At 33.5% G+C, this 11,089-nt stretch overlaps 1 protein-coding gene across 1 annotated transcript in view; it reads right to left on the bottom strand.

Moving 5' to 3' along the window:
* Nucleotides 1–286: 286 nt before the first annotated feature.
* PLSCR5 (phospholipid scramblase family member 5) overlaps nt 287–11,089 on the bottom strand; it is a 17,870-nt gene continuing 7,067 nt past the window's right edge. Inside the window, exons 3-7 of the mRNA XM_008707523.1 lie at nt 8,336–8,378; nt 7,084–7,304; nt 4,722–4,883; nt 2,538–2,699; nt 287–325 (exon numbers count right to left, since the gene is read on the bottom strand). Coding sequence (XP_008705745.1) covers nt 287–325; nt 2,538–2,699; nt 4,722–4,883; nt 7,084–7,304; nt 8,336–8,378 — 627 coding nt within the window. The remainder of the gene's footprint in view (nt 326–2,537; nt 2,700–4,721; nt 4,884–7,083; nt 7,305–8,335; nt 8,379–11,089) is intronic.

Here is an 11,089-nt window from a genome sequence, read left to right as displayed (position 1 = left end):
CTCAGGCCAGTAATCTTGTCTTTAGCTATCATGCATTTATAACCAGATAATTGCTTCATTACATTATGCTTTAATAAATATAATAATTAACATTTGTTACCAAAAAAGCAAATATGCAAACCATTTAGAAATGAAATCCAGAGCCCAAGGGATTTCTAGAAGAAAATGAAAAAGAGTTAGACAGCATCAAATATAGACATCTTCAAAGGGAAAGAGATCATTTAAAGTTTCCTTTACTTACTGAAATATGTTCTTGCATATTTTATTGTTTTTGTCATCTTGCTTGTTATAATCCAGCCAGTGAATGTTCAAAGAACATAAAATCCTACAAATAAATAAAGTGAATATGAGTGAATTTACAAAAAGGCAACAATTAAGATCAGAAGTCTCACATGTAAGCTTTGATTATATAAAGCAATTATGTCTCCCAGTGGTGTTCCTGCAACATGTGATTTATCAGTAGGAGGAAAATCAAAAAGTTTTAAGCTTGATGACCCTTACATGTCTAGTTTTCAGAATACAAGTTACTTGGAAATCTTATCTGAGTCAGCAGGGTATCATCAGTCAAAATCTTGGGTGATTAAGACCGTGCAGACTTTGCAGGGCATTGTGTCAGCGCAGGAAGTTGCAACAGACACGGACTTTTGAACAAGAATTACATACATCATCATGGACTCTGTGGTTAGTAACTAAGTAGTCTCAGGAAGTACCAAAAACTATACCAGAGGGAACTTGAGAAGGCGTAGTTCGAGCTGTGGGTTGTGGAGTGGTAGCGTCAAACCAGAGGAGACCAAACATTAGGTAGTACTTGTGACTTTTGCTGTTTGGATCAGTGAGTATTCTCATACCAGCAGCTTTCTGATGGACTCTCTCTTTCAGCACAAGGTAACAAAATGGAGACAGCATTTAAAAATTAAAAACATAATTCTTCCTATCAAATTATATGTAAAAATAAGTAATTTATCTTGGCAATACATGTGAGAAATTGTTTTAAAAGCTATATTTTCCCCCAAAAAAATGAAAAAAAAAAAAAAAAGAAATGGATGGGAGTATTAGATATTCTCAGTGAATATACTTCTCCCTGTGACAATGGAATTAAAAAGTTATCTTTTCGATGATTGGGATGTTATCTGGATCAGTGTTTCTCCAATTTATAGTGCATAGTGAATTGCTGACAGTACATTTTTACTGTCAGCCTGTTATATAATATAAGTGGGTAGGGTACTGTTTTTTAATATAAACATTAAGTGTGGAGCTTAATCAGAAAGGCCAAATTAAGGTTTTGGGAAAAGTCATGTGTGTGTGTGTGTGTGTGTGTGTGTGTGTACATGTTTGGAGGGATTGGTGTTGAGTGCTGAATGATCAAAAATGGAAGGATGAGCAGGAAGTGGCAAATTATAAGCCCTGTCAAGTGGCTAGAGGAGAATATGGAGAATAAGGAATGGAAGAAATATTAGGTCATAGGCAAGATTGATTGGGATTGGTTGGATTTATAGATGCAAATGGGAATTGAGGGTCAGTGACTACTTGGTAAGTACGAAAACCTAGCAATCTGAATATACGAATTCTACCTCCTACCAGTGATAGGGAAACAATAAGTTAAATTCCTGGAAAAATCTATATTCTGTATTAAACCCTAAGTATCTATTAGTAAGTCACTAGGGAATTAATTTTAGTTAATCTACTTCCCAAGTGTCTTTAGAAAAAACTGAGTAGATAGAGTCATTTTCCCCCCACAGCAGCACACATTAATATAACCATAAGATTTAGGATCCTAAAACCCTGAAGAACAACAAAATATGAGAGGAAGAATGTACATTTATTTTAAAATTCCATGACTTTTTGTCAGAGCATTGGCAATGGTAAGCAATGGGGGAGATACTAGAGGAAAAACCAGGAACAGGAGATGGCCAAGCATTTCACATAGGTGTCACTTGAATTCTGTTCTATCACCAATCTCCACACCAAGAAGAAAATATTTTTAATGGAATTATAAGTTAGAAAAAAAGAACAAAGACATAATATCTTTGTAATAATGGAAACTGATACCCATTAACTCATCCTTGTGAATCCATGTATCCATGTTCATACTGGAAGGGCAAGACAACTGTACTTTTCACATTCTGAATGACACTTAATTCCTTGTTAAACAATGAGACAGTCCTGAACTTTACCCAGGATAAATAATGTGATATTTACATATTTTTCAGTGAAAGCGAAAATAAGCCAAAAATCTAAATTGAAATTGAAAGAGAAGGGTAACTAAGGCTTTGAAGAAATGATGAGTAGGATGTGACAGGGCAGAAATTCTTGAGGAAGAGGGTATATGAGGGCCAGTGGAGAAGGGCTGGCTCCTAAATTCTGACTTCGGAAGGCTGGCTCCTAAATTCTGACTTCAGAAGAGCTGGTCCCAAACTAGCCCTCTATGCATAAACCTCCTTGGAGTAAACGTGGTGCTGTGTAAAATGAGATTGGCTCCATAGTAATGAACAAGCAAGGGGAAATAAATCACTCATACTCTTTAAGACCATACTTACAAAGAGAAAACAAGCACCAATCATCGCTGCTTTGACTGTCACATCTAGATCTGCGGGAACGTGAATTCCGAAGTTGTCCGCATTGGTAAAGACATCATTTACAAATCCTGACCAGTACTTCGAAATCTTCCCAATTGTAAGCTTTTCATTAATGGTCTTCACCTTTGAAAAGAAAATAAAAGATGTTAAATCTAAAGGTAAAACAAATGGTTTTAAGTATCTTAGTATGTTTGCTTCAAGAGAGAGATGAATTGTTTTACTCATCATCTGTGACAATTCCATGTCATTCATTCCTTTATATAAACATAAGTTTGTAGATTTAACTTTACAGTTCACTCTTCAGGAATTTTGCTTTTCTTACAGTTATCTAATCCATCCTAATTCCTTTTTTTTTTTTTTTTTGCTTTTTGTATGCAGATTGGGAATATAATAGCAATAAATAATTAAGGCCTGGCTACCACAAGATGGCAGCAGGTACATAGTCTCAATTACATGGTCTAACCCTGAAGGTTACCCCATCACCTGAGGTCCAGATTTCAAACCTGAATTCTTCAATTAAAAAAAAAAAAAAAAGGAAAAGAAAAAGAAAATATTTTTGATAAAGATTTTAGAAAAGATTTAGAAGAAATTAATGTCTAGGTGTAATTTGTAAACTTTTAAATTTTTACTGCTAAGATTTTATAATCACTAACGTATTTAATTATTATCAGCCGTTGCTTAATCTCATTTTTATATTATACTAAATATTTACTAGGTCATTCTTTCATAAATAACCTGAAGTCCTATTTTTCCCTAAAAAAAAATTCTCTGGGCAAATATATCACACAGGAAATGCAGACTAATTTGACAACAAAAATCTCTAGTCCTTCTCGGCTAGGAGTCTACAATTAAACTTTATCAACTATCTCGCTTGCCCTGTTTCTCATTCAAAAGCTGAAAGTTGAGTCACTATGAACTTTGACGTTCTGTATGGCTGGAGAAGATGAAAATAAAGTTACTTAGGACATCCATTACTACAAATACTAAAATTTTTTCTTCTTCTTTTGTAAGACTTTATTTATTCATGAGAGGGAGGGTGGGATCGAGGGAGGGCGGGATCGAGGGAGGGGCAAAGGGAGAGAGAGAAGCAGACTCCCCATTGAGCACGGAGCCTTACGTGGGCTTGGGCTTAATGCAGCGCTCAGTCCCAGGACCCTGGAATCAGGGCCTGAGCTGAAGGTAGATGCTTAACCGACTGAGCCAACCAGGTGTCCCAATACTAAAAATTTTAAGTCTCAATCAAAGGGCATATTTTTATTCTTTAGTCTTTTTTTTTTTTTTTTTTTTTTTTTTTTTTTAATTAGAGCGAGCGTCTGCCCACATATTCGCACGAGGGCGCATGAGCAGGGGGAGGGGCAGAGGGAAAGGCAGAGGAACAAGCCTACTCTGCACTGAACCAGGAGCCTATCCTTTAGTCTTAGGAAAGCCATGCCAAGTCCTTTTAGAGTGGAGTGGAGTTAGAACAGTTCACTTTGCAAAACTTACATCGTATTCTAGGTGAATAGTGTTCCCTAAAGTCCCTCAAACTCAATGTCCTAGGAGGGATATACATAAATGTACAAAGAATGAAGGAATGAAAAATAAATAAATTAGATCTGCTTTGCCTAAAATGTATTTCTGGGAAAGGTAGTTAAGACAGTTCATACTCTTAAAATTGAATTTGCAACTACCTATTGTTTTTTAACATTGAATTTACACAAATATGTTTATGCAAGTGTAGATTATCTTACAAAATGAAGTTAGCTGGTCTTCTGGTCATAGCTTCCAAATTAGTGATATTTTAATGCAATGTGCTTTTTAGATGGGATCTGAACTGGGATATGTAACCACCAGAGCTACAGGAAAGAAGATATAATTTAGGGTGATTCTAAACTATATGTATTTGCTTTATACCATGGGTGCTGTAATTCCACATAAATCAAAAAAGTTTTAGCATGTTTTTTAAAAAAATTCTTGAACTTACTATCTCTGAAATTATGAGTTATTATTGGCATGTACTATATGGGGTTATTACATCATTTCACAAGTATATTATCTTCTAAATTTATTTCAGAGATATTTCAGGATTTGAATATCTTAAAATTGAATTATGTTGCAAAATATCAGGACCTAAGTGGACAACTTTCTTCATTCTGTCATCCATACCTCAAAATCCACATCGCCAAAACAGCCACATGTTGCACAAGGACCAACAATTTTCAAAATATCTTCTTTGTTTGCATTTTGGATTGTGAATTTAGGCAGAAAGGGGTCCCACTTCTGTGCAACATAACCAACTATAGTACCAGGAGGAGCTTGGATTTCTAACTGTAAGAAGAGACAATAATAAAATAAGATTTTTCTAAGGTTATTGTATTTTAATTTTACAACAATATCAATTTACTTCTAAATAGCAACTTTTAGGAAATTATTTTTGTATTCTAGAAAATATTCTAAATATCTGCTTCAAGGAAACATAGCAGTGGATTTTTTCCCCATTATTTTATAGAAACAAAGAAATTCACTGTGTAGATATATGTTTGGCATTATTCACTAAAGGTCCATGTCTTTAATTTTACTTCCCTGAGAGAACTTATCCCAGAATTGTCTTCTAACCCTGGGACGCTGGCTTCTTTGCTGTTTTTGTTCTGAGTATGGCAGTTGGTCAAACACTGAAGCTGTTTCCCATGAGGTATTTCCAATCTACTCCCTCTCCTGTGTTGCCACAACACACATCTATTTTTATCCTTCACACACCAATTATTAGCTATTCATGATTGTTTTCCCTTCAGGCTGTCAACTTCTAGCTTCTCTGTCTTCAATTAAAAACAAATGCTTCTTGTGAAGGTACCGTTTTACATACCAATTTGATTTCTGTTTCACTTCTTCTAAAGCGTTACAGACTAGCAATTGCATTTTCAGGCTTTCCTTTAGTATTTTACCCCATTCCCTTCATTCCCTTAATTTCTTTATTTTTCATCATATTGTATTTCAACATATTTATGTAGTCAAGTCAAATCCATTGTGAAATAAACTAGAGGTGGGTAAAAATAATGAAAATTGTTTGCTTTTGAATCAAACCAACTCCTTATAATCTGTTTACCTTTTGCCTTTTTTTTTTCATTTATTAAGTTCATAGTCTTATGTGTATGTCTGTAGTGTTCTTGGATCAACAGAGGTGGTTTCAATGAGAGTGCTTAGAACTATGTAGATCTGACTGGTCAAATCACTAAGTTGTACAGCTGAAAGTAATGTAACATTATGCGTCTACTATACTTAAATTAAAAAAAAAAACACTAAAAAGAAGGAATTATATAGATTTGTTCCGGGATCACTTTTAAAATAACTGGTTTGATTTTGACCAAATTTTTAAAAATTATTAATGGGTATCAAGATACATCTTATTTTTCATTTATGTGACACTGGGCTACTATGAAATAAAACATGAATTATCAGAAACTTTCAAATAGATGTATTATACTGACTATACCATCTTAGAGCATATTACATCTTAAATATCCTCAGGAGGAGGATGCATATTCTTGGACGCCATGTATGAGTACCTTTGCCGTTCTATTACTTAGCCAGGAAACTGCCTATCAATAGTTGGAGAATTAGCTTCAATACATATTGCTAGAAACTTCCTCAATTAACCCCCATCCATATTAATATTTATTTCTCATCATGCCAAGTAGAGTACTTAAACATAGGTCCTCAACAGAGAAACTTTTTTTTCTCTTTTTTTGAGAAACTGGGGTTTGACTAAGGACAGTGGATCAAGCCCCGTTCATGATATTTCATGGATGTGTAAATTACCTCCAATCCCTAAGCCCCAGTTTTCTCAACTGCTAAATGTGGAGAGTAAAACCTTTTCTTTCTAGCTCATACAGATGTTACGATATCCAAGACGTTAAAGTAAGCAAACGTTCCATATCGACTTAACTGTGTTATGTCACTGAAAGTCATTATTGTAGATCTATTAGATAACGATGAAAATCTATTATATATTAAAATAATTAAATGACTCCCTTCAGAACAATAACAGTCTTTGTCACAGTTTGAAGTTTGTCATACGTGGATGAATGGGATGTGAGATTCTGTACTAAAAATAATACTTAACCGAGAGAACATCTTGGAAGTTTTAGTATTACTCACCACTTTCTGAAATATGCTACAGTTAAGAGAATGCAAAGGGTAGATTTGCTTAATGGCAGATCTCATAACTATTACAATTATGTGCCTAATTCAGAGATTCAAGAGGATGTGTCCTATTTACATGACGCATTAGCTGTTTTTACCCGTCCTCAGAAGCCACTATAGTTTTTGGTTGGAAAGAAAAAAAAAAAAAAAAAAAAAGCTAGTGGATCACCCAATCCTTAAGCTATTCTGATCCTAAAGGAGCAACCCACTAATTCGAACAATTGGAAGGTGAATTGCCTTATGGCTCCAGGTGAATCCCATTTATTAAATAATTGCTAGTATTTTCAAACTTAGAAAAATAAAAGTACACGCACAGCCAACGACTAACCTCTTGCAGGTAGCAAGGGCACCAGCAGCTGTTACACCTCAACGGCCTGTTTACTGTAATCACCTCCCTACCGGAGTTATCCGTGATCTTCAGAGTGCAAGATCTCAGCGTGGAACAGAAAGTACGACTGAAGCAAATGCTTTGCTCCACTGCAAAGTAAATTCTTTGTCCCAAGCTGTTTTTAATCTCATATTTGTTGGAGGTCTCAGTGCCAAGTATCACTAAGGGAGGAAAAAAAAAATTCAGCGAACCAATGCTATTGCCTAGTATCAAATCTTAAATAAGTAAAAGGTTAGTATTAAAAGAAAACAAAGTCACTGACTAATTATTAAGTATATGGTATCTGCCTCACCCAAATCTACTTCTGTGCTCTAAAATTTGAGGACTTAGCTATGGAAATCAAAGTAAACTGAGAACAAAGCTATGCAATGACTAAATTTTGATTCCAGATATATGACCTACTTGGAACGTGTAGTTCCACTTTTCAACTCAAGAAGCAAGTCTGTAAAGAATCAAATCCTCAAATAATCCATCTATCATTGCTGTGGAATTTACTGGGACAACTCACAGCATAGTAATGATTTTGTTTAAGATCTATTTGGCAGTATATCTACAGCTGCCTGCTATCCTGCTGTTTATTACAGTATTGACATATTTTAGATATACTATAGAATATTAAGGACAAAAAATACTCAAGTAATTTGAATTCAGTCATCGTTGTAAGTCTGTGTATTGTTAAATAACATACCATTTGATGAATCACTGACACAATGATAAAAATTGAATTTTGTTTGATGGGTTTCTGTTATTTATTTATTTATTTTTGGTTTTGTTTCAAGTTTTTATTTAAATTCCAGTTAGTTAACATGCGGTGTAATATTTGTTTCAGGAGTAGAATGGATTTTTGTTATTTAGTCTAAACCCTGATTTCCATTTCTGAAATTTTTAAGAAATTATTAACAAGCGTGGAAAAGATCAAATATCTTTTATGATTTTAAGATAAAAATAATGTTAGATATTAATATTAATATTACCAAAGACTTGGAGAGTTTTATGCTTTTAGGTTTATCTATATCAGACTAAGAATTTACTTTCAATGTTTATTTTAAAAAGTAGACCTACTGATCTTTTTGATTTAATTTTATCTTCAACATTTGACTTTATTGTTTATGAGATATTTAAATATAACAAAATTTCTGAAACCTAAAATATTTTTAACAGTTTTAATAACTATAGAATATAATATACTTACTTCCAAGAAGCTCCACCTGCTGGTGTATAATTATCAGGTCTAACTGTTGAAGAATGACATAAAGGAAATAAAAAGAGTTACATCACACTTTGAAAACCTTTGGAGATATTACTGTTAACCTGTTTACCACATGAAGTTGGGTAATTTTCATGTTCTCTACCAAGAAAATGGTTGAAAACAGTTCACATTTTATAATTAAAAAGATAATATCTTTGGTATTCAAGTAAAAATTTAAAAAAATTTTAAGAATCCTGAGAATTCCAAGGCAGAATTGCCCCGAATAAGAATAGTTACTGTGTTTAACTCTGTGTTCTTTCTGTGATAAGGGGATAAAAGAATAACTCTTGGAAACAATACTTGAAGATTTTAAACAGTCTCTGAATAATAATGCCTAAAAAATGTTTAAACTTATTTTTTTTAAACTCATTTTTTTTTTAAGCAATGACCCGAATGCCTGGGCTCCCCTCTCCACCCTGCCTAACTTCTCTTTCACTCTCCACTCATTCCTCACAGAAATAAAATGTCTTTGTTAAAGCTGAGAGAAGTCATTCTATAAATTGTTCTCACTCATACCTTCCTCTGGACTAGAAAAAAAAATCAACGACGAGAAATCCTACTGATGCCAACAAAATACCCATTTAAGCAGAGTAAGTTTTGCCAGTAACAGCTGACATAATAAAATTTGCTTTATGTAGTTAAAAATGAAGTTAGTTTACAGAGATAAAGTACGCATAGATCGTTAAGAAATGACCATTTTTGAAAGTATACCATGCAGATATTTAAAGTCAATATTAAAACATGTTCTTAGAATGAATTTTATTTTTCACGAAGGTAAATTCATGAACCCTGAAGACCATTGTCTTCTCCAACACTTTATTTTCTATTTTGCCTCTAAATTTCTTCACTTTATTCTCCCTTCACATTAATAAACTCACTGGTCACCATTAAGCTGAAATAGTCATTAGTAATATTTGGTGTTGATTGGGCATCACAAACCCAGAAAATTTTAAGTTACATTATTTCCTACATTCTTCTTGTATATCCTGAGCTGTAGATAAAACTAATGCCATATCCTCTATTTAAATTTTATTATTGGTAAAAGAGTGCATGTAGCCTCTTTTTTTAAGGTTCACAAAAAATATTTTCCATAAACAATTTATGATTTAAGAGATTCTAAAAACTATTTTAAAAACAATAATGGCAATTTTTAAATATTAGAATCAGTCTTTTGTAGTGTACCATTGTTACTTCTGTTCTCCTCTTTTGAGAAAAATGGAGGGTTGAGAGAAAAGTCACGAAGGATACTCACAATTCCTTAGCGGTGGGTCCATTAGAGGTAACTTAGGGATGGGGAAGAACTATGGGGGCAAGACTAAAGTTTGAGTCTAGGAACTTTAATGTTAGTGCCATGGATCAAGTTGTAGTCTTGAAATTTAGAGACTATCATTTGAGATCCGTACCGTCTACTTGGAAAGGGAAGTCGTACCGTCTGCTCTCTAATACTAGTAGTTGTTTACTTAGTGGCTACCATGAGGTAGTCACTGTGGTAGATATTTTGACATAGGATTTGATTTAATTCTCATGAAAACTCAGAGAAGTAGACATCATTACATTTTACCTGTGAAGAAACAATCCCAGAGGGATTAAGTAGTTTGGCCAGGATCGCAGAGCTTGTAAATGGTTGGGCTGGGATTTAAACCCAGATCTTACTGCCTGCCACCAATTTTGACGTGGTTTCTACTCTGCTGTATTGGCATCACTAAACTAATCTTAGGAATTAGGATAAACAATTCTTAAGTGATAATGTGGAACTTCTGAGTATTTTTCCTTCCTATTTTCTCTACTCTTATACACATCCCAACCTCTGTGATATTTGATTTGATGTATCTCTGTGCGCAAACCCTTGGATTTGAGGGTCTTGTTTTGTTCTTGCAGTTTCCTTTAAGTAGTTCTGGGCCACTTATAAACCATGGTCCAAATGATCCCTTTCCACCCTTTGCTATTAATTGAAGGGCTAGGAATTGTTGGAAACTTTAGACAGATTGAATCATATATTCAGGTATCAGGGCAAGTAAAGCATTCAAGTATGAAAGCTATAGAGTGGAAATCAAATGACAGGCTTGGATATATAGCTTAAGAATAAATTCTCATGTATAATTTATCAGGTTTACAGGTATCAGTGATTCCATTTAATATCTGTACTTCAAAATAAATTGGATCTATACATGTGTCTTTGTAGACTTTAACTCACTACTCCCACCTCTAGATGACTAAATTATAATAATTATCCTTTGACACTAGTAGGATAAAATGATATTGACTATTAAGAACATGTTAATTCAGAGAGAGAATCTCTAGTTTATTCTTAGGTTTAGCTCTACGTGAATGACGTAAATATACACACACCCACACATACACACATATACATCCGTATATATGTATATTGCATACACATATACATATATGCACATGTACACAAATATATAGGTACATGTGTATATATGTATTTATATGTTTATATACATACCTGAAAATTTATTTTCAAATTGTTAATGAAAACAAGATTTTCATTAGTCATTGGATGGACTAAAGGAGAATAGATGAGTTTTTACATTTTTACTTTGTTTTAATTTAGAAGAATTTTGTATATTTTGTATATTTTCCTGTTTATTGAAGAATGTACTATTTTCAAATGTTCATGATTTTATTTAATTCTTATGGTTTTTAGATAAAATTTAACACCTAAAAATCATT

The sequence above is a fragment of the Ursus maritimus genome, unplaced genomic scaffold, assembly GCF_017311325.1.
Source record: "Ursus maritimus isolate PB19 unplaced genomic scaffold, ASM1731132v1 scaffold_20, whole genome shotgun sequence".
Taxonomy (NCBI): domain Eukaryota; kingdom Metazoa; phylum Chordata; class Mammalia; order Carnivora; family Ursidae; genus Ursus; species Ursus maritimus.
This window is presented reverse-complemented; position numbering and strand designations above follow the sequence as displayed.